The sequence below is a fragment of the Cydia splendana genome, chromosome 16 (genome assembly GCF_910591565.1).
Source record: "Cydia splendana chromosome 16, ilCydSple1.2, whole genome shotgun sequence".
NCBI lineage: Eukaryota > Metazoa > Arthropoda > Insecta > Lepidoptera > Tortricidae > Cydia > Cydia splendana.
Window position 1 is genome coordinate 2,484,717 of NC_085975.1, and position 25,164 is coordinate 2,509,880.

The 25,164-nt window shown below is 37.2% G+C and overlaps 1 protein-coding gene and 1 long non-coding RNA gene across 2 annotated transcripts in view; both read left to right on the top strand.

The window, feature by feature from the left end:
* Positions 1-7,444: 7,444 nt before the first annotated feature.
* The window catches only part of LOC134798131 (uncharacterized), a 148,877-nt gene continuing 131,157 nt past the window's right edge, over positions 7,445-25,164 (top strand). Inside the window, exon 1 of the long non-coding RNA XR_010145154.1 lies at positions 7,445-7,464. This is a non-coding gene — a long non-coding RNA (uncharacterized LOC134798131). The remainder of the gene's footprint in view (positions 7,465-25,164) is intronic.
* Positions 23,076-23,957, top strand: LOC134797968 (ER membrane protein complex subunit 7). Its single transcript, XM_063770304.1, has one exon. It carries the CDS (start codon positions 23,210-23,212, stop codon positions 23,873-23,875), a length of 666 nt encoding a protein of 221 aa, XP_063626374.1. The 5' UTR covers positions 23,076-23,209; the 3' UTR covers positions 23,876-23,957.

A 25,164-nucleotide genomic window follows, 5' to 3' on the forward strand; every position in this document is an offset into this window, starting at 1 on the left:
TTTTATCTTAAAATAATGCCTATTAACAGGAAGAGTTATGTAATTCGTATAAGTAATACCTGAAAGTCTTGTACCTAGATCTGTAATACCATGGATTGCGACGAATAAATGATAATGATTATGCGGTTCGTTCCGTCTATATGTATAATGCGTGTACGTGCTGTTCTCTGAAAATCTTCAAGAAAAAATAACGGCTAGACCAGCACTAAGTACTAGCGAGTTTTTGCGGCTTTGGAGACCGAGATGAAGCTTACAGGCCAATAGCGCTCTAGTTATTGTTATGTATACCTATGTATCGAATGTTTTATAAATTACCTATAAAAAGCAATGTTTTATTTCGATTAGGTCTACATTTTGTGCATATTGCATATCTGAAGTATTTTCGTACTAAACTTGAAACTTTCGTTGAAACTAAATAAAATAATTATTCCAAATGTACAGTCGCCTGAAATTTATGTTACACAACGAAGGCCGCAAAAATATCTGACACGATCTTATTTGTAGAACCATAATACCATGTCATATATTTTTGCGGCCTTCAAAGAGTAGGTACCGTCATTATCACCAACTTTGCCCGCTTATTTTTTAAAACGAATTTCTCAAAAAACATCACATCATATGACTTTTTTTGCTCAGCACGTCCATTGTGATCAAACGCATCAGTTTATTTGAAAAAAAAAAAAAATTTTTTATCGTGTTTTTACTCATTTTTTTGCGTTTTAGAGGGCGGGCAAAGATATCCGGGGTTTTCGCCAACATTGCCCACGTCAATTTGGTATTCAAATACAGCTCGTATGATGATGATGTCTAAGGATCACTTAAAGGTTTTGGGCAATCCTACCATTCCCTGTTAATAACTTAGCGATAAGTGTAAAAACTTTAAAATAAATTTGCTGGGCAATGTTGCCTACCCGTTTTTGCCCATTTCCAAATAAGGCTCGCCTAAGCATTTTACAAAGGCTATGGTTGTCACTTTTGAGAAAATCTGTTACAATAGTTTAATGGCAAAAAATATGATTTTTGTTGTGTTTTTCATTCGTTAACGGGATAAAACATCTAAATAAAGGATAATAAGACAAATTAAATACAGTATATATTTATAAACTTATTTTAGTGTACAAACATAACCTTCTTTTACTTGCGAAGTTGGGTAAATTAGATGAAAGTGACAACCCTAATCCGTTTTTGGTGGTGGGCAATGTTGGTATAGATGCCAAATTACCGGATTACTTTGCCCACCGCTAAAACTTTTGTGTATTTAGGCCTTTTTAGTTTAAATCTCAATAGACATAATCTATGCTTCATGTGTTATAACTCAAACCCGGAAATATTTGTCAAAGGGTTCTCAATTTTTTCTACTTGCATTCATTATTTATCAATTTTTTGCCTGCCGAAATATACCCTATATTAGACAACTCGCTCAAACTCTAAATTCCCAAGTCAAGATATGCACAAGTTTGGTATATAGTTTTGTCAGAAATATAACCTATTTTCTACTAAAAATAGCAGGGTGGCCATAACTATTATAATTTTTTCTACATTAACGAATTTGTTTAAAATTGTCGTTTTGGGCAAAGTTTCCCTGGAGGCAAAGTTGGCGCTAATGACGTAACATATTATTGCAGGTGACTGTACATAAATGTTTCGGTGATTTTGAGATTATTTTTCAGGTTAGTTTACTAACAATCAAGTTATGCAGATACCGATTTCGTGAACGTATAAGTAGTAAGGTACCGCTATTGTTTAGCGATACCGATTATTTTTGAAGGCAAAACTATACCGTTGAAATATAAAGATATTAAAATTACAGCAGGGACAACCATTTTTTATAGGTGTACCTAAACCATCATTGGCCGAGCGTTAGCAAAGGTCTCCGTTTCAGCTTGGGCAAAAATGCTTTTGTATGTTCTCCTTTGCAGATCACATTTCTCAACTGATTCTCGTGAAAATGTGTAAGCAGGTTCGATAGAACTATTCTGTTTCGCTTTATCCGCCAAAATGGAATTGCCACCCTGCTGAAACATTATTTATTTAAATTCCTATTGAATGGATTTTGCACCTTATGAAAAACCGTATAGAGTAGTAAATAACATTTTACATCTGACTTAATGACATCTTGTTTTATTCGCTTTAATTGTACAAAACGCGTATCTCGACAAAGCAATATTAGGTAGTAAAACAGTCAACAATCAAATTAATTAAATAGGTAAGTACGTCACGTGTGACATGAACAGACAAGGAAAGCAAGATTAAATGCATTGTTTCTCTTTCATCTTTCAATGGAACGCTTTTACCCTCAAAGGAGGCTAGTGGTCAATACTAAACTAAAAGTCCAATCTTAAAAAAAAACATGATGGGTCACTGACCTGTCCCAGTAAAGTGAGGTAGTGTGCGTGAAGTGCGCTTGTGTGTGAAATGGGGTAAATTGACAGAATCTGAAATTTTACCCACCGCTACCGTCGCCTTAAATCCGCCGTCTAAAATATGATTAAAACTTAGACATTTTAATTTTAGGCTATTTAGGCGATGTGCACGTAGAATCGCGTCCACTCTTTGCGTTACCCACTAAACTAAAGGGTTACTTGCACTTACGTACGAATTTACAAGTGCGACAGAGAAGGAACACTTCGAACGTGGTTCGCGGTTTGCCCTCTGGCGCCATCTGCTAAATACTTCGACCGCGGCCAACCCATTGTGCCCACATTTTGTTTTTTTAGGGTTCCGTACCCAAAGGGTAAAACGGGACCCTATTACTAAGACTTCGCTGTCCGTCCGTCCGTCCGTCCGTCCGTCCGTCCGTCCGTCCGTCCGTCCGTCCGTCCGTCTGTCACCAGGCTGTATCTCACGAACCGTGATAGCTAGACAGTTGAAATTTTCACAGATGATGTATTTCTGTTGCCGCTATAACAACAAATACTAAAAACAGAATAAAATAAAGATTTAAATGGGGCTCCCATACAACAAACGTGATTTTTGACCAAAGTTAAGCAACGTCGGGAGTGGTCAGTATTTGGATGGGTGACCGTTTTTTTTTGCTTTTTTTTGTTTTTTTTTTTCATTATGGTACGGAACCCTTCGTGCGCGAGTCCGACTCGCACTTGCCCGGTTTTTTTTATTGAGTTTTCACTTCTGTCGGCACTCCCGGAGTGCAACCCGTTGTTTTTTTTGTATGGAGTTACCGTTCTTCTCCTAGCAGGGGTGCGAAACTCCTGAGTTCGGGCAAACTCGGCTCCGTTCGGCTCAGCATTGCTCCGAGCAATTATTAGGGTTGACACAACTTGACGTCTCTTTGCGTGCACGACCACCGATAAGATAATGGCTTGAATTTTGACAACCCTATTTGGCAAAAAGGGATAGTGCCATACATTAGAAAGGGACAGCATGATTCGACCCTGAACCGCTGTCTTCGGTTTTGTAGCAAGTTTCCTTTCTGTAGGATCATTCTGTACATTAAGTACCTACTATTATTTATTCTGTGACACAGGAGCAGGAGCAGCACACTGCTTGAGCACAACTGCTTTCTTCTACTGAATACCTACTAATTTCTCCTGAAATTTTAAATTACTGCATGAAGAAAAATAAAAAATATAGTTAAGTACTGGATATTCGAATGTTAATTAATAAAAAATATATTACAATATTATTATTTCTTCATCTAAATATATTATGTAATTTTTACTTTCACTATAACTAGACTACATATGTATACTTGGTCAAGCAAATCTTGTCAGTAGAAAAAGGCGGCAAATTTAAAAAATGTAGGCGCGAAGGGTTATCGTCCCATAGAACATTTGAATTTCGCGCCTTTTTCTACTGACAAGATTTGCTTGGCCAACTATATGTAATTATGTAGATACTAATTGCAGGAGCACCACTCAAATTTTTCCCGAAATTTGTAGATCAATCCGAGAGCACCAGCGCCACCAGCGGCTGATCCAACTGCGCCGAATAACAAAATTCCAAGCCCAGTAGCACCCAATGATTGGCATATGGCGAACACTGATCCAGCCTGAAACAATAAAAAGATTAATTACCTTGTGAATTATTAAAACACCTAAAATTATAATGGCTACAAATATAATGACCACCAAAAAATACTTTGGTACCCTAAATAAAAAAATCATGCTTACCAAAAAAAATTACTGAACACCAAAAAAATAAGGCCTAAAATTACAAAAGTACCACCGTTTTAATTACGACTGCACTTCAAATTGTATTCGAATGCCAAATATATTGAATGATCACCAAAAATCATTAATGATCACCAAATCTTGAAGACCAAATTATTGCGATATTTTCACCTAAATAAACCACTATGATTACCAAAAAATTTATACATATCACCAAATAAAGTAAAATGATGCCAAAATTACTAGCCCCTCCCGCTCAACCCCCCGTACCCCGCACCGCATACCTACCTAACCTAGGTTTGAACTCCTATCAGTTAAGTGGGCTAGGTTAGCACTGCGACCCTTACAGAAACGAAATACTACTAGAAAAGTGGGTTAGGTTAGGTTTGAACTGCGACCCTTACAGAAAAGAAATGCTCCTAGAAAAGTGGGTTAGGTTAGGTTTGAACTGCGACCCTTACAGAAAAGAAATGCTACTAGAAAAGTGGGTTAGGTTAGGTTTGAACTGCGACCCTTACAGAAAAGAAATGCTACTAGAAAAGTGGGTTAGGTTAGGTTTGAACTGCGACCCATACAGAAACGAAATTCTACTAGAAAAGTGGGTTAGGTTAGAAAAAGGTGACGAAGTGGATTAATTAATTTAATAGGATAACGATATATTAAATATTTGCACATTTTTAATTAAAATGTGGTTAAAATTTTGATGGTCATTAGGTACTATTTTTGGGTTTACAATTATTATTTTGGAGTCATTTGCTTTAATAGGATAGCAAGATTTAAGAATTTGGTTATAATTTTACATTAAAATGGAGTTCTAATTTTGGTGGTCATTTACTATTTTTGGGTTTACAATGATTATTTTGGTGTCATTTTATTTAATAGGATAGCAAGATGTAAAAATTTGGTTATCATTTCACATTAAAATGGGGTTTGAAATTTGGTAATCATTTACAGTTTTTGGGTTAATAATGATTAGTTTGGTGTCATTTCCTTTAATAGGATAGTAAAATGTAATAAAATTGGTAATCATTTCACATTAAAATGGTGTTATAATTTTGGTGATCATTCATTATTTTAAGGTGGTAAAGTAGATTTTTTTGGTATTAAATTTTACTAAATCTGGTGATCAGTTAAATAGCAGCCAATTATAATTACCTATTTACAATAAATGAAATGTACAATCTTACCACCACGGCGGGTCCCTGCCAACTTGCAGCAAAAGATCCTGCAGTGACTCCTGCAGTTCCGAAACCCAAAACTGGCAACACACAAGCTCCTATCGCCCCACAACCAACAGTAATTAACGCACCTAACACTCCCCATTTAATCCATTTTTTACGAAGTATTTTAAGATTTTCTTTGTTTATTAACGGCTTTTTACAGGTAGGGCACAATTCATACGACGACTTCAACGATTTTAATTGATTACTGGAATCTTTATGCGTCATGCTTGCAAAAGATCGCGTGGATATACACTAGAGAGAATGTCACGACAAAGACAAACTGTTGAAACTGTGTCACTGCAATGCAATGCATAGAAGGTAGGTTATTGTACCTCTATGATGCAATGGCAGAGTTTGAAAGGGTACGTGTAGGCGAGTGATACCATTATGTAACACAAATTTTCCCCGATGGTGAAATAATTATACCTAGTTGTTCAAACCAAAGAATATATCAAGCAAATCTTGTCAGTAGAAAAAGGCGGCAAATTTAAAAAATGTAGGCACGAAGGGTTATCGTCCCATAGAAAATTTGAATATCGCGCCTTTTTCTACTGACAAGATTTGCTTGGCCAACTATATAATACTTACTAAGAGAAGAACAGTAACTCAATACAAAAAAATGTCCCCTTCCGTTTATACGTTTATACTAGTGGCGCCATCGTTGTGTGACAACCGGTTTAGCCTGGCGGGTATTGTTAGGTAGTATTTCTGTTGATAAACATATTTGTTATTTCCTATCACGAAATATATGAGAGATGCAAATATTACCCCTTGTTTGTGGTATTATCAATTGATTTAAATAAAAGGCATATTTATGTTTATAACATTGTATTATTGATTAAAAAATGTTTTACATATAGAAATATACACTGAAAATTAAACCCTGACAACTTAATAAAATAGACATTAATAAAGCGCATTCACAAAATTTTCAGTATAATACAAATAACTTTAGGCATGCCTACCTATTACACTTTACACACACAGATACACTAAACTTTACACAGGGCATTTTACACAGATTTCCAACTTGTATTTGAGATTGAGAGATTGAGATATTTATTTATAAAATCATAAATAATTTTACACGTCACAAAGCTATATACATTACTTAATTATCAATTTATCACTAGATTAAATTATTAAGTAGTTACATTTGAGTTCAGTTCTTATAAATAAATAATATCATTTTTAGAGATCAGCAGTTCTCGACATAAATTCACTTATAGTGTAACAAGCTAAACCAATTAACATTTTCTTAAGTTTACTAACAAATATTGCCTCACTAGCTGAGTTAATGACCTCTTTCGGAAGTGTGTTATACATTTTTACACCCATGACACCGAGTGACTTCCGAGCCTTGGCCAGTCGGCAGCGCGGGACCAGCAGGAGGTGCTCGCCGCGCGTGTTACGGCCGTGGTTCTGCCCACGAGTTGTATATATTTAGACATTTCTTCACGGTTAATTAATACGCTTTCCAGATGCGTTATGACGCGGTTCCTTCTGAACCCACTAAAGCTGTGAATTTCACTCAATGTATCTTCAACAGCCGTTGCTCCGCATTTTGCACATTTTCTATGTGCATTGCTTTAATCCATGTAGGTACAGACTTACAGAGTCTTAAGTGGTAGTACCGCTACAATGTATTTATTATTTAAAGATTTAATAAATAAAATTTTCGTTATGAACTTTAACCACAGCAGTTGGACAGAGTCATTGACAAACATATTGTTTTATTATGGTGGGTAGACATACTTCTACCCTCCATATATTTTATGAACATTGATAAAGACAGTTGGAAGCAAATATTCATTATAAAACTTAATCGCGTGTAATTAAGTTTTAAGTGTTTTAAGTCCCGTTTTATAATTAATAATGTATAAAATTCGTGAAAATTAAAATCAGAGTCGGAAGCAATGTTGCTGTAGAAAAATGTTTTAATTTTTATTACTGGCAACTTTTTCTAGGAGGCCAAAGCACACATAGAAGCATCAGGCACACACAATCATGCGCAATTATAAGAGGACATAATTTTCTTAGGAAGTGAACAGGCCTTGGTTCAAACCAAAATTGTCAGTAAATAACATAGAAGGTAGGATCCTATAGAAGTGGTATACGCGTGCCTCCGTAAGGGATAAAACATAGGCAATGCGACACTATGATTGGTCGAATTTATTTGTTGCCCACCATACCCCATACATGCACATACTAATTTAAGGTGGGGAATTAAAAAAAATGTGAGACTGTGACAAGGACAAACAATAATAGCGCTTTCGCTGCTACTCCTACTGAAATATACATAAGACTATCCCGTTCGCTCATTTCCCCCACCCATCATGCCTTATCCAGTTAAAATACTAGATTCATGGTAAATAAGAACAAAAAAACTATACTCATCCTTTTCTTTTGGGTGCTAGTACTAGTGTAAGACAAAGATAGTATGATTCTCTCTGTCTGTTTGAAATGAGACAGTCCTATGGCAAAATATATTTTTAAATAAAAAAAATACCACTCTTTTATGTGCTACAATAAATATGTATATATAAGATGGTCAAGCAAATCTTGTCAGTAGAAAAAGGCGCGAAATTCAAATTTTCTATGAGACGATATCCCTTCGCGCCTACATTTTTCAAATTTGCCGCGTTTTTCTACTAACAAGATTTGCTTGACCATCTATACCTGATTTTGGTCTTGAAAAAATGGGTAATGTGCAAGTATATTTGACCGAAGCGAAGCGAAGGTCTACGTTTTATTTTAACTCGGGCGTTTTGCTTTTGTATGTCCGGATGTTCTCCTCTACAGGTCGCAATTCTTAACCGATTCTTGTGAAATTTTGTAACCGAATTCTATGAACCGATAAAAATTTTTTGTCGAGCCGGTTTTTGAAAATTTTTCAAAATAGAAAAGTTGTGATAGCTCGCGTTTACACAAATAGTCGTATCGGTATCATAAGAGTGTATTCTTTTTGAGACATGTTTACAGATTAAATGTCGAAAAATTCAGAAAATTTATTTCGCTGGTTTTGGAGGTATTAAGATATCTAATTTTGTATGTCCGGATGTTCTCCTCTACAGGTCGCAATTCTTAACCGATTCTCGTGAAATTTTGTAACCGAATTCTATGATTCGATAAAATTTTTTTGTCGAGCCGGTTTTTGAAAATTTTTCAAAATGGAAAAGTTGTGATAGCTCGCGCTTAAAAAAATAGTCGTATCGGTATAATAAGAGTGTATTCTTTTTAAGACATGTTTACAGATTAAATGGCCAAAAATTCCGAAATTTTATTTCGCTGGTTTTGGATATTTAGTTTTTACTTGAGAATGAGTAGCTAAATTTCGTCACCTCATGTAAGAACTATCATGGTGTATTTTGCAAACGTTCGCTTTTTTTGTTTGCACGGAAGGTCTGGGTTCGATCCCCAGTAATTACATATATGCTGGGATATAAGCTTTTGTATTTTTTAACATTTAAATTTCATATCAATTGTTGTTTTTTATTTTATTTTTTTATTAAAAAAAATTAAAAACTTCGTATTTTTTATTTATCAAGCGCGGGCTAAGCGTATTGTAAGCAGGCGGCTTAGCACGGTCGCGTTTTTATCCCTTGTCACCATGCCTGTCACGTTCTAACAAGTATGTAAGTGCGAAAGGGACGCGCATAGTGATAGTCGATAAAAATGGAACCGTGCTGAGCCCGCAGGTTCGATAGATAAGGTTTTAATTGTCAAATTAGATTCTCTAAATTCTTCTAAACAACGGCGCCATAGATTTACTCAGTTTTAAGCTCTGCTCGCGAGATCTACAGTAGCTCACAGAGCCACTAGTACTAAATGTTACCATATGGTTTATGGTCCCCAAATGTCAAATGGTGTGGACATGGTAAAGAGACCTTTAATTAACACGTATACCAAATTTCAGGACTGCCCTAGAGATTTAGAGGTTTGTCCAAATCGGCAATCGTAATAAATAAATGATCAGTACAGTCGCCATCAGATATATCGGAGCGGCCAAGGTGTTCACAATATCTGAACACGCGCTCTAACGCCCTGACAATAGAGGCGTGTTCAGATATTGTTAACACCTTGGCCGCTCCGATATATCTGATGGCGACTGTACCTAAACATAATACAACAATCATCAACTATCAAAAATTTGTCATAGAACCGTCTTCAACCTCCTTATTCTCGGGGAATTAGCCTACCGACTAGTTTGAAATACGTACTTATACAAAATCAACAATTTAGTCATTTTCCGAAGTGATCTCTTATAAAAGTTATAAACCTACACATAATGATGTTTGACAAGAAGGGCATCAATTACCCTACTTTTGGGAAATTACCCTATTCAACATACTGGTCACACTTCAGTTTGATAATATGGCCACGGACCTAGAGAGTAAACCGGACAGAGTACATTAGCCAAAAAGTGTGTCCACATGAGAAGTCAAGGTGGGCCGTTGCATCTCTTTCTAATTAGGGTGACCATAAGTCATATGTATGTGGGATATTAGGATAACATTGAATATATAGTTTGGCCAGGATCTTTTCTTATTCGTGCATAGTTATAGAGAATCATACTGTATTTTCGCTGTACTAGTATTATGGCCTGAAAAGGGATGGATATAGTTTTTTTTTCTCTTCTGTAAAACGCTTCACACAACCTTAGGCACTTAATTTAGTTGTTCTAAAAGCTGTTGCTAATAGGCGCACTGGACCACGAACATGGTGGATCGTCAGGAATGTGGTCCGCCGTAATGTCTGTCAAGAACACGGGTATGAGTGAGAGAGATAGAGAGACAGATATGGTGACAGAACCAGAGGGTCTACCGCGAACCAAGTTCGACGTGTTGCCTCTCTGTCACACTTACGTACGAATTTACAAGTGCGACAGAGAGACAAAATGTCGAAAGTGGTTTGGGGTAGGCCCTCAGGGCAGTGGGGGATTTACAGTATTTGCCGTCCTAGGCCCAAGGCCCTGTAGCAAGCACTAGACGCCCCTTTCTCAGCACCCATCATATAGACTGCCACCCTAGGCCCGGGCCTACTCGGCCTTAGAGCAAATCCGCCACTGCCTCAGGGTCGCGTGGATCCGCTACGCCCGTTTGTTATACAGTGGAACCTGGATAATTGCAATCTCAAGGGACTGGCCATTTTTTGTCAATTAACCAGGTTTTTCATTTAAGCAGGTCGTGTCAATTAACGAGGTTCAAAAAATCGTGGTGTCAATTATAGAGGTTTTCATTAATAGAGGTTGCGTTCTGACAAATTTCTTTTATGGAGGTGCATATAACCATTGAAAGTAGATTTACACGCTTACGTTCTGGGTTTCTGGTCTATATATTGCTTCTGTCTATACTTGCACTTTTACACTAGATTAATTACTACTTTATTTTCTTATCATTTGGGTTTAAAAAATACCCTTGAATTGTAGAAGAAAGTTTTATTAGAATGTTAAAAGCGTACTTTGTTTTTGATTTAATCAAAACTATTTCACCTACTACAGGCTGTGATAGATACCCAATAAATAAATTGAATTCTGGATGAAGATATAAATAAAATGATCATTGCTATTAAAATATTGTTTCTGCTGTCTACGACTACATTATTTCAATTACAGAGGTAATAAGTAAGACTCGTTTCAATAATAGAGGTAAAAAGAAGAGCAAAAATAATGGATTTTTTTAGCACAGTGTCAATTATAGAGGTCTTAGTTGCGATGTGGTCAATTACAGAGGCAAAATTACGAAAAGCACTAAAATCTAAATTGCAATTATAGAGGTTCTAAAATTTCAATTATAGAGGCCTTCTGGTCTCAAGGGACCGGGACCGGACTTTTGGTTGCAATTATTGAGGTTTTCCATTTATCCAGGTGCCAATTAACCAGGTTTCACTGTAGTTTTTAACTAGGACGCTTGTCACTGGAGCATAAATTAAATTAAAAAAATAAATATCATTTATTATCAGGCGACTAAGGCCCATAGATACATACCTTACAAACTAACATACGTACAATAGTAAAAATCTTACAAGCTAAAAATTATTTCGGCGTCACCGAAAACCATAAACACCGAAGTTCGCAAATTGCGAGCATCTTTCTCTGTCACTGTAATTACTCCTTTATAGGAGTAAAAGAGAAAGATGCCCGTAATTTGCGAACTTCGGTGTTCACGGTGGTAGGCCATCTGTGCGAAAAGAGAAGAGTCGTGAAATGTAAAGAAACTAGTGATGTGCCGTTCCCAGTAAATTTTCCAAAGAGGGTAAGCCCTCATTAGCACGAGCGCTTTTTCAACGCGCGTTAGAATAAAACAAATAGAAACATGATTGTGTATTTGTTCACACGATGGTGGTGGCGCTTTTTATCAAGCCTTGTTTTTTTTTTCGACTTTAAGCGTTGGTCGTTAAATCGAATTTAGCGTGTGAACGGATTCAACCCCATTTATAACGCGCGTTGAAAAAGCGCTCGTGCTTATGAGGGCTAAATTCCCAGTAACGTTTCTGGTATCGTCCCAAAAGTCAGTAAATTACGATAAACTTCTATTTTTCTTTTATTATCTATGTGTTTTTTTTATTATTATAACAATTTATAAATGTGTCTGTAATGTTTAAGGACTTTGTATTTCAATTTTTGCAATTATTTATTCTGTATTGGCTCTCATTTCACCAATTTAAACATGCCGAAATAAATACATAAGTACCTATTTATGAAAACTTACGTTTAAGTACGTAATAAGAATTGTTTAAAACCATAAAGGAAGTGGTAAAACTGTTTCTCATCGTGCCGACATCATGGTCACCCTAATGAGTTTGACAATGTCTAACTTGTATTTTTATCGTAAAATGTAATAATTGTGGCTTCCTTGTGAAACGATATTACACAATTAGAAATTATTTCACTCCCACAACCTTTAACGCAACATTTCTTCACCATTTTTAAGAAATTTTGCATACACTTGTTTTGTAAATATGTCATCAGGTTAGGGATACCAATTAATATTCAAACTTACTACTACAATGTCTACCATATCAAAATTAGTGTTTTTTATTGTTGTGCACATGCTTGGTTAAATCAGTTAATAATATTGACATAATAATTATTTACAAATTTCCTAAAAGATATCAGAACCGTACTCTGAATATAGCATTTAAATAATATAAGAAGGTATTTAATTTTAGTAGTATATTGATATAAATACTACCACAATGGTATATTTTTAACATTGGCAACATGTGCGAGTGAGACACCGCGGCCCACCTTTGCTATCTCAAGTGGACCGTTTTCTCTGTACTGGTACGGACGTCTTTCTGGCTCTGTGATAAGGTTCAATTTAGTATGGCAAAAAAAGTGACAGTTCACTCCTTCTTATAACTCCATGAATATGGCCAGTCCCGGTCTACAACGCCATAGATCAGGATTCCTAGTCTATGCACAACGCTATCGGCATGAATCTAGTATATAACTAAGGGCGGGTTGCACCGTGCCCATTTGATGTGCTGATCATGGCTAAAGATGGCGCTAACGAACGCTAACTGCATATTTGGGTTGCACCACGCCTAACGTCTGTTAAAAAGTTACGCTGCCCTTAACCGGTCGTAGACCACTGTGGCCTATTTTATAAAGCTACAAGTTACAATTTACAAGCGGAAGTCTCGTTCTAACGCATAGGGTTAGAAAGAGACTTCCGCTTGTAAATTGTAACTTGTAGCTTTATAAAATTGGCCACTGGTTAACGATTTTACCGCCTGATAAAAATGGCGGCACTTTATTGAATTTGTCCGTATTTCATGAATTTATATTTGATTTTTCAATAATTTTAGGAAATATGTTATTTAAATTATTAAAAAAATGTTAATAACAATAAAATGTGAAGTTTCTAAACGCAAAAACGTGTGACAGTTGACATGAATGGCTCTAAAAGTCATTATAATTGGGAGACGATCCGTCTTTCATAAATACATTAATTTATTTATAGTTTAAAAGAAATGTGCGTGTTTTAAGTTTAAATTGCGTGCAAAATGACTCAAAGTTGGAGTTAAGACCAGATTGACGTTATCACAGGTTAACAAATACGTCCCATCAGATGAAACTCGACGGCATATAATGTCGGCACTACTACTTGTCGCCAGGATGGTCATTAAAACCAATTAAAGACTTCTGATTATTAGAATCAAGATAAAAATGATAAATCCTGTGGACAAATCCACCACGGACGAACTATGATATTCGAAAACAGCGAGATGGCACCTATAACCATCTACAAGTCTGCCTCTGAAAATCGTAACCCGCTATAGAAGTGAACTATGTTTAGAACTATAAACGTACATAAAACAAGTTGCGAAATATAAAATCAAGTATTTTGTGAAGTATGGCAAGTGAAGTTTTGTGAAGTGTGGAATGTATTGGGACAATTCCAGACTAGTTGGCATAACTAATAGGTTATAATAAAGTGACAAAAATGTGTAATGCAAAAGTGATTATAATACTTCAACTCCTACTTACTTGGGTTTTATTTGCTTTTACAACATAATCTTATTCATAACCCTAAGAAACAACAACTTTCCAAGTAGGCATTAAACTAAAATAATATTATTTTTGGAGCTATCTATATTTGAATTGCAATTACAACTACAAGTGCAATTTGTGTTGCTTCTAATAGGATCCCGCACCCATTATCAACATAGTATGGCAAAGCATCCTTTAGCACAGCGGTCGGCAACCTTTTAGCAGCCAAGGGCCACATAGTAGTTAACAAAGTAGTCGCATATCAGACATTGACGTTTGTCAATATTACATACAAAATAGCCATGGAGGCTCGCGGGCCGCAAGTTGCCGACCGCTGCTTTAGCATAAAATAAGAATAAATGCCTGAGGGATGCCGCTTTCCTAAGTAATAAAAAAAGCTAAAATATATATTACCGTGCCAAGGCGATACTGGCTGCCAAGCTTATTAGAGTAATTATTCTGGAAATATGGAACAACTGAGTTGTTTTAAAGGAACTTATAATATGCTTGTCAGATGCAGAAAGGAACAATACCCCTATCTGCATCTGACAAGCATATCTATTAACAAAATTCAAGGTATTCTGTAAGTAGGGCTCTTCCACTATAGTCAAAAAACATTTGCAGTGACTTTAAAAATACAAAGCTACATTTATAAAACTTTAATACAACTACCAATACCTGGGTCAAATAAAATATAATATGGCTTGTCTTCTTGTCACCGGAATTTTATTTGTGTTCAACCAGTCATACATTGAAATATATTTAACCCTAGCCATGTATTGGAAATAATGTTCCAGTACAGTACCTACTGATTAACCTACCTCAAGTCCCTATATACATAACATTTAAACCTAACATAGGTACCTAAATAGCCCTGAATTTGTCACAAGAAAAGGCCCTCGGTCTGAATAATTTTATTTTATTTGTTTTCCCTCCATACTGGCTTTTTAATTATTTATCTACACCCGAAGACAATAAAATAGTTAATAACCAAGTTACCTGTATGACTGAAAATATAATAACTGATAGGTAGGTACTTCCTTAAATATAATTGTAAAATAAATAAGTTCTTTATCTACTCTCCGGGTAACCCTTTACCTCCATTGGTCACTAAACTGCTTAAGTACCTAAAAAGGATAATAGTATGAAATGGAAAATAAAGTAGATAAGGTAACTAGCAATATATTTTCTTGTCAATATTGAAATTCAGATAATATTTCTAATTGTACTTTATTTTTTGTAACAAGTTTCTTCCGGTTAAGTTAATTGTATAATTTGTTGATTTCTTGAATTCATTCACTTGTGTGTAACTTTTATCTTGTATTCCATATCATATGGTGTCAATCTAACCTGAAAAGAAAGCAACATGATATTATTATAAGTCATCATATTCCTCGCGTTTGTCCCGGCATTTTCCACGGCTCATGGGAGCCTGGGGTCCGCTTGGCAACTAATGCTTAGACCAAGCAGTTTTAAATTAAAGTACAAAAGTAACTCAAATGCCTGCTACTAACAGTTATGTATTATTTTGTCAACAATATAATTGGAATTTTTTCCCTAACTATCGTCTTTGCTTCATAGTTGTAGATAGCGTAGTTAGCGCAAGTAATCACTTGTGCATGCTTGTGCTTAGGGCTCTGAAAGGACTGAAAGTAGGAAGCAGCTATAAGCATTAAACTAATAAGATAACTTACCGGGCAATGTCGCTCCTTGTTTGATTCCGACTTTAGCTAGGCCATTCAACAATCGTAGTCAGACATTTCACTTTAGAGTGTTTTTAATATATAACCATAAATATATTCAGGAATGGCTTATATTGTTGAATATTTAGATTTTAAATCTGCAAAGAAAGTGTAGTTCGCGCCTACAAAACTTTTCTCTTTGAGAATTTTGACAACTCAGTTTGGCATTTATGACTGGGTTGCTATATAAAATAAAAATTCTACCATAAAATTTTTGGTAGGAATGCGTTCATAATACGGCAATACGATTACCGATTAATAATTTTAACGTCCTGTTATTTTATAGTTGGTGCAACGCATTTTATTTAGCAATCGTTAAGACCCCCACGTCAGCGTTAAAATTTAGCGAACCGTGCTTACGTTAGCAGGTGGTTTGGTGCATCCCGCCCTAAATCAGGCATGAGAGGTGGAGGGAAATGACCGAACGGGATAGTCTTATGTATCTTTCAGTAGGAGTAGCAGCGAAAGCGCTATTATTGTTTGTCCTTGTCACAGTCTCACGTTTTTTTTATTCCCCACCGTAAATTTAGTATGGATTATGGTGGGCAACAAATAAATTCGACCTATCATAGTCAGTCTTTCCGTGACCACAGACGAGGGGCTACCGCGACGACAGAGAAAGATGCCCACAATTTACAAACTTCGATTTTAGCGGTTATAGCCCTGGTGCAACTGAGCTGAAATGTCGGAATTTAAGGTAAAAACAATTATATTTTATCGCGGTAGACCCGTGTGTGTAATTAAATACCTTTAACAATATTTGACATATAAAAAACACTTTGTCTCTGCCAAAAATGTTAATGTTTGATATTTTTGCATAATAAGCCCGTTTCATACTCGTGCGCGAATCGCGGCGCGAAGCCGCGAACGTGTGGAGTCGAGTTCGCAGATCTGCGAAATCGACTCCACACCGAAGAGTAGTATAAAAGTATAAAATATAGGACACTCCACACTCGCGTTCGCGGCTTCGCGCAACGATTCGCGCACGAGTGTGGAGCGGGCTATATGAACCATTATTTTGCATTTCAAATATTGTTAACGATGTGCTGATATTTGGTGAACACCAAAGAATATAATACTCACTAGGAGCACAGAATAAATAATAGTACTACCGTACAGAAAGGAAACTTCCTACAAAACCGAAGTTTGACAGCGGTTCAGGGTCGAATCATGCTATCCCTTTCTAATATATGGCACTATCCCTTTCGGCTATTTAGGGTTGTCAAAATTCAAGTGATTATCTTATCTGTGGTCGTGCACGCAAAAAGGAATTCAAGTGGTGCCAACCCTAAAGGTTGTAACACACTATCGCACCGCACCAAGGTCATTGTGCGACGCACCGATAAGTAAGAGCGAGAAAGAGATATCGCTTTCTCGCTCTTACTTATGGGTGCGTCGCACAATGACCTTGGTGCGGTGCGATAGTCTGTTACCACTTTAATAATTGCTCGGAGCAATGCTGAGCCGAGCGGAGCCGAGTTTGGCCGAAGTCAGGAGTTTCGCACCCCTGCTAGGAGAAGAACGGTAACTCCATACAAAAAAAAACAACGGGTTGCACTCCGGGAGTGCCGACAGAAGTGAAAACTCAATAACTAGTCCAAAATGTCTGCAGCACTATGTATAATTGACCCATCCTCCTTTCTATTGAAAAACTTTAGTTCCGAAATTGCTGGCCAGTGAACTTAAATTTGTAGCGTTAATTGTTTAAAATTCGAATAGAAATTGTAAAGTTACCTTGCAGACCTCGCATCTAAATATATTTGGTCATGATATTTTGAGTTTTATTCACTAGTACTAGAGTTCACTTTTACTAGCGATTTCATCAAGATGTAGCTTTATTGAATTATATTGGAGTGATATAAAGTTAGAATGTAACTGTGAGATCCTCGTATTTCAGCCCGTACAAGATTAGAACATTGAGCTTTATTGCTTAATATAAAAGTCCAGTTTTAAATAATTGACCAGGGGCCGATTGCATAACAAACTACAACTAATATTATAAGCGGAACTCCTTTTCTAATTTCACTTATTAAATAAGGAGTTCCGCTTGTAATATTAGTTGTAGTTTGTTATGCAATCGGCCCCTGATTATGATACGTTATGACTTATGACTAAAGTTCTTTGGTGAATAACATTGTCCGTCACACATAAAGGCCCCAGTACACAATGGGCCATCGCCGGCCACTCCAAGGGACGCAGCCATGCGGTAGAATGAGATAGCAATATCACTTGCTCCCTCGAGTGATGGGTGACTATGAGCAGGGGTGCGAAACTCATGACTTCGGTCAAACTCGGCTCCGCTCGGCTCAGCATTGCTCCGAGCAATTATTAGGGTTGGCACCACTTGACTTCCTTTTGCGTGCACGACCACAGATAAGATAATCACTTGATTTTTGACAACCCTAAATAGCCGAAAGGGATAGTGCCATATATTAGATAGGGACAGCATGATTCGACCCTGAACCGCTGTCAAACTTCGTTTTTGTAGGAAGTTTCCTTTCTGTACGGTAGTACTATTAATTATTCTGTGCTATGAGTGCGACGCACCAAGGTCATTGTGCAACGCACCCATAAGTAAGAGCGAGAAAGCGATATCTCTTTACGGCCTTAACACTTTTACACTTTACACACACAGATACACTAAACTTTACACCCGGCATTTTACACAGATTTCCAACTTGTATTCATACATTTCTTCACGGTTAATTAATACCATGGTCTAATAAAACATGGTCTTCCATTCCCAGAGTGACACGGGCCTACGTCACAATAACATTGCCACTTTATTTCAACATAACATGTTACATGGGTACATTATACCTATGGTTAATAAGTTAAAATATTTCTTTATAATTTTATAATTTTCATTTATATGTATTTTAGCTTAAATTTTACAATAACACGTCATTTTTAATTACTCGTTAGCAATATCTTCCGATTCACGAAAGAAATTTCAGACTTTCGGGTAATTCTGTTTATACTACTGGCAACACAGGATAGCGCTGTGCACATTTGACAATTCGGATCTAGATAACTTCATGCCCTGACCGTCATCCTTGTCGAACGCGTGTTAATTGTTATTTCCTTCTCGCTCAGTGTCAGCAGCCGCAGTGTTTTCCAAACTTTTCACGCCGTAAGCTTGGTAATTAATGTGTAACTGTGAATTAGTTTTTCAAACGTTTGTCTTGTATAGATAAATAAAGTTTAATTTAATACATTAGATTTGTTTTATTTTACTATATGTTTCTACATGAATAACTTAAAATTAATGCCGTTAAAATAATTTTCACCGTTGGTTAAAATTCTCCCACATTTCAAAGTTTGAGAACCTGTAAACAGCATGATGACGTAGGCGCGTGTCAGTTAGGTCATACGCGAATCTCGGAATGGAGTACAGGCGGAGTATATTATTATACTATGGACATTGATAAAGATAGTTGGAAGCAAATATTCACTATAAAACTTAATCGCGTATAATTAAGTTTTAAGTGATTTAAGTTCCGTTTTATTAGGGCGAGCGAAGCGAGCCCTATCACTATTCGACAATCTATGCATTCTTGTGGTACACTTTACGGAAAAACTACTGCACTGTTAGGTTTGAGATTTAACATAGTAATTCAAATTCATGTCTAGATGTGTTATCAAACATAAAAATATCATTTTATAAACTTAAAAAAATAAAATAAAAGAATAACACTTTGTATTACTACTAACGCCATCTGTTGGAGAACAGATGAAATTAACATTCGTGCTAAAGTTAAGTAATTATTTGTTTTTCTGACAGATGGCGTTTACGCCATTATCAACGATGAATACAAAAGTGGATTAATAATTTGGATTCAGACCCACTTCGCTTCGCTTGGTTTGATTCCCAATTTAGCAATTAAGTTTCTGTGAATACCTACTAGAACAATCAATTTTGCTGTATATTCACTGCGGACTTGCGGAGGTCAATAAAATTTACTCGTATGTTTTGTGACGCTGATGAACTAATCAGTCATGTTGTGTTAGCAAACTTAAATCGGGTATTTTCAGTTCGAGAAACAGTTTTAGTGTTACTATTGCTTGGAACTAGTTGGAACTGCTAAAATTATAAATAAAGATAAGCATATTAATACAAACTTAGTGATTTAGGGCTTAGGGCCGATACAGATGGACTATAACCCGAATGCAACTTGTATAGGAATTGCACGCCGACTGCACGCCAATTGCAACGTCGGCGTGAAGTTCAACAAAATGACCCAGAACCCTGGCAGTACCTAGTGGAACTCAGGTTTGGTGCAACAAAGGCACATTACGTTTTGGTCATCCGACTCATCGTGATGAGCACTTAGGAGAGTAGTACCCAAGATAGAGCTGATGCTGAACCCTGGTAGTACATAGTGGAGCTCGGGTTTGGTGCAACATATATAGACAGACACACGCTGTTTTGGATATCCCACTCGTCATGATGATCACTGGGTAGACCAGTACCCAAGATAGCTGATCCTGAACCCTGACAGTACCTAGTGGAGCTCGGGTTTTAACAACAAAGGCGCACGCTGTTTTGGTCATCCGACTCGTCTTGATGAGCACATAGGAGAGTAGTACCCAAGATAAAGCTGATGCTGAACCCTGGCTGTACCTATTGGAACTCAGGTCTGGTGCAACATAGACATACGCTGTTTTGGTCATGCAACTCATCTTGACGAGTACTTAGGAAAGTAGTACCCAAGATAGAGCTGATGCTGAACCCTGGCTGTACCTAGTGGAACTCAGGTTTGGTGCAACACAGGCACACGCTGTTTTAGTCACTCGACACGTCTTGATGAGCACTTGGAAGAGCAGGACCCAAGATAGAGCTGATGCTGAACCTTGGCTGTACCTAGTGGAACTCAGGTTTGATGCAACATAGACACACGCTGTTTTGGACATCCGACTCGTCATGATGAGCACTTGGGAGAGCAGTACCCATAATAGAGCTGATGCTGAACTCTGGCAGTACCTAGTGGAACTCAGGTTTGTCGCAACATAGGCACACGCTGTTTTGGTCATCCGACTCGTCTTGATGAGCACTTAGGAGTAGTACCCAAGATAAAGCTGATGCCGAACCCTGGCTGTACCTATTGGAACTCAGGTTTGGTGCAACATAGGCACACGCTGTTTTGGTCATCCGACTCGTCTTGATGAGCACTTAGGAGATTAGTACCCAAGATAGACCTGATGCTGAACGCTAGCTGTACCTAGTGGAACTCAGGTTTAGTGCAACATAGGCACACGCTGTTTTGGTCATCTGACACGTCTTAATGAGCACTTAGAAGAGTAGTACATAAGATAGAGCTGATGCTGAACCCTGGCTGTACCTAGTGAGTCCTAGTGGAACTGTGTGTGTATGTGTGTGTGTTTATGTGCGGAGCAGCGTGATTACCGCCAGTAGGTGTCCAGACGAGATAGTTTTTCGCTCAATTGTGTGGTGTGGACGCAAAAATAAATTCAAGGACATTGGACATTCTGTAGGAAAGCCAGTTGGCTTCCTTACAAAAAGTACTGGGCGACCATGTAGGATGTAATAAGCGCTTATGAAAATGTATACGTGTGAATGGATGATATTGGCAATTTGATTTTGTCGTCTGGACACGCTTTTAATAGACAAAGTAAAAGCTGTAACAGACAGGCGTACCGGACAGCAACCGGTTAGTATATTTCTTTCTTGCTATCACTTATTTGCTATTACGACGTATTATTTGAATATAGCTTGAATATTTCAGGAATTTGTAAGCATAAGTTGACATTTTTAAGATGAAACTAATAATAATCTTGACGATTGACACCAAAAATTTACACTTGACAGCCAACTGACAGCAGCGCCGGCGCTTTTTTAACGCTTGTGAGAACAGATACACGGAGTTCCGTATGCTCTATTCAATTTGACGCCAACGCTCAACGCCGAAAATCGAACAGTGCTCGATAAAAAAGCGCCGCGCTTAAAAACCGCCTTCGTGTGAATACATACATGGTTATCCATTGGTGTCATTCAAACGCTTTTTTAACGCGCATTGAAAAAGCTGCCGTGCGAACGGGGCCTAACGGAATTATTACGTACTCACTCGATCGAACATGAAACAAGCCTCGGATTGGATCAAAGTCGCGGTCCGGTACGTTTCGGTAGAAAAACTCCGCGAGCCCTTACAAAGCTCTGCTTTTTGCTAGTGATTAATAATGTATAAAATTCGTGAAAATTTAAATCAGAGTTGGAAGCAATGTTGCTGTAGAAAAATGTTTTTATTTTTATTACTGGCAACTTTTTCTAGGAGACCAAAGCACACATAGTAGCTTCAGGCGCACACATGCGCAATTATAAGAGGACATAACTTTCTTAGTAAGTGAACAAGCCTTGGTGAACACACTACCGCGAGCTTGGTGCGGTGCGGTAGTCTGTTACGGCTTTAAGCCCTTGACAAGGAAAACTGGGCTATAACCGCGAAAATCGAGTTCGCAAATTGTGGGCATCTTTCTCTGTCACTCTAAGTACGCTTTCAATTAAGTAAAAGAGAAAGATCTACGCAATTTATGAATTTCGGTTTTCGCGGTAGCTCCCAGTATCCCCTGCATACTGCATACAGGCCATACCATAGATGCCATACAGTATAGACCACCAACATTGTCTGTTCTCTTTGACGGCGCAGCAACTAGTATCACTTCTCTCTCCTCGCTCTTTTAAAAATGTCATTTGTCAAAAAAGGACAACCATACTGTTGACAAGATGAACTTCAAATTAAAGTGTTACCGTTTTTGGAAGTGTTAAATTGTGTATGTGTGCGTACAAACGTATATGTGTGCTCTTTTAGGGATGTGAAAAGTCGATTTTAATCATGTTATATATCGATAAACGCTACACAGCGGAACGAAATTGAAGTTCTTCGTTAAAAATAAACATATAGATGGTCAAGCAAATCTTGTCAGTAGAAAAAGGCGCGAAATTCAAATTTTCTATGAGACGCTATCCCTTCGCGCCTTTTCAAATTTTCCGCCTTTTTCTACTGACAAGATCTGCTTGACCAAGTATAATTGAAATGCTAATGGATAATGAATATATTATAATATAATAAAATAATACAATTATTGCGGAACACGTATTTTAGTAGGTATTTATGTATTGTAATTAAAAATCTGAACAGTCTCTCCGTTCCCTGCTGGGGCGTGACGATAAAATCGTGATCTGATAACCACAATAAAGAATAAAAGCGTTTTTGTTCATTTTAGGTATCATTAAACCTTTGATGTAAAATTAAAATTGCAAGAAATGTTGATAGTTAATCGATATGACTTTATCGACATAGCCACAGCCAGGTGGTGTTACATTGTAGTACATAAAACAAAGTGGTAACAGTGACAGCTCGCTTAGACTCCGTCTTTATGTGTATTATATCTATGGCATAGACTGTCAGTGTCAGACAGGATTGACAGTCACGTCACGTTGACACTAGAATGAATCATGATATTATTATTATCTGTGATTAGCATTAGAAGTAAAAATTTATGATAAAATTGGTAAATCGTAATCGTAGAACAATTAACGAACTTAAGAATACAAGAGCAAATAATTTGGTGTCTAAGTGATCAATCAATCTCTACAAAATGTTAATGGCGCTACCGCTTGTCGGGTTCATGTGTATAGGGGCTGTAATATGCGTCTCCAACCCCGTCGAAGAAGAGCTCGGGAGCGGCCGATACGTGATCGAAGGGCGAGTGTTCCCCGCGGACGAGCCTAACGTAGGCACCTGGCAGGTGGACACGCGCATCCACGTCAATGGAGGAGAGTACATCGGCTTTTTACGTGACGACGGCTCGTTTATCATACACAATGTACCTTCGGGCTCCTATATCGTCGAAGCCGTCCACCCGGACTACATGTACGAGCCCGTGCGCGTTGAAATCAACTCTAAAGGCAAGTACCGCGCCAGGAAAGTCAATTTCGTGCAAACTTCACAAATAATACAAGTGCCTTATCCATTGAGGATGAAGGTAATATCCAAATTCAGATATTTCCAAGTCCGTGAACAATGGAGGCTGACCGACTTCCTGTTCAATCCTATGGTCATCATGATGGTTCTCCCGCTCCTGCTGATCATGGTTCTGCCTAAAATGATGAATGATCCGGAGACCAAAGAAGACTTGAAGCAGATTAGTAATTTGGCGAAGATGGGTGAAATGCCGGAGATGTCTGAAATGTTTACCAACTTGTTTAGTGGAGGTGCCCCGAAACCTACTGCTAAGGCTAAGCAGATTAAGAAGAGACAATAGGTTAATTAAATAGTTAGTTAATTAATTAATCATGAATCATTGTGTAGTTTTCTTGCTTAATAAAATAGTAATCATTTTAAAATGCCCCTTATTTATAAATACAATGATCCAGTTACACTATAATAGCTTATTATTGTGTACATACATACATCATATTATTATGATTAAGGATTTCTAGCAACAGAACATATAGTTGTCTAATATGGTCTTTAGAAAAGTGTTAAGTTATTTTTGTTTGTGATGCTTATGCCAGTTCCTTTTTTCTGCCAAGTACTCATACACTGGGGCAAAACTTTTCACACTGTCTATCCGAATTTGATTATAAACCAAATAAGTTTTAGCAGTCTCATGACTAGTCATGTGGTTTGGCTGTGGTTAATTTCCTTTGTTGTTTAAGTTGTAAACTGGTGTTATTACTATAGAAGTAATGTAATAATGTAATGTAATAATCCTTTATTTCAGACAGTAGATTGCATTATTTTCTACAGTTCTTGCGTTTTTTTTTTTTTTTTTTCTGTCTGTGTGCCATTTATTGGCAAAAGGCCTCCTCCAACCTTCTCCATTCCTCTCTATCCTTGGCAACTCTCGTCCATGTGGTTCCTGCTGTGGCTTTGATGTCGTCCACCCATCTTCTAAATGGTCTACCTCTTTTCCTTTTCTTATGGCCTGTGAACCAGTTCATTATCGATTTCGACCATTTTTCTTTGCCTCTGATTGTATGTCCTGACCATTTCCATTTTAACTTTTTTATTGTTTTTGTGACATCTTTTGTTTTGGTGATCTTCTTTATGGATTTTATTCTTATTTTATCCGATAGTCTTTTCCCCAGCATACTTCTTTCCATGGAGTTTTGGCAAGTTTCTAGCTTTCTAATGTGTGTTTTAGTGAGAGCCCAGGTTTGGCAGACGTAAGTAAGTATAGGAAGTATGCTGGTATCAAAGAGTTTCCGCTTGATAGTTACATTGATATCTTTATTTTTCATTATTTCCTTTAGGCTCCAATATGTCTTCCAAGCATTTCCAATACGTCTATCTATTTCTTTTGAGGTTAGATCTACCGGAGAGATTATCTGGCCTAAATAGATGTACTCATTGACGTAATCAATTGGGTTATTATTGATGAGAATAGGTTTTTGTTTGTCGTTAGTCATAGCCTTGGTCTTTAGTGTGTTCATAACCAATCCCACCTTCCCACTTTCTCTAACTAGGTCATTCAGCATTGTTTGCAATTCCTCACTTGATGATGAGAGTATGATCAGGTCATCCGCAAATCTCAAATGTGAAAGGTTT

Coding starts and splice junctions, on each gene's coding strand:
- LOC134797968 (XM_063770304.1), top strand. CDS start 23,210: ATGTTAATGGCGCTACCGCTTGTCGGGTTCATGTGTATAGGGGCTGTA.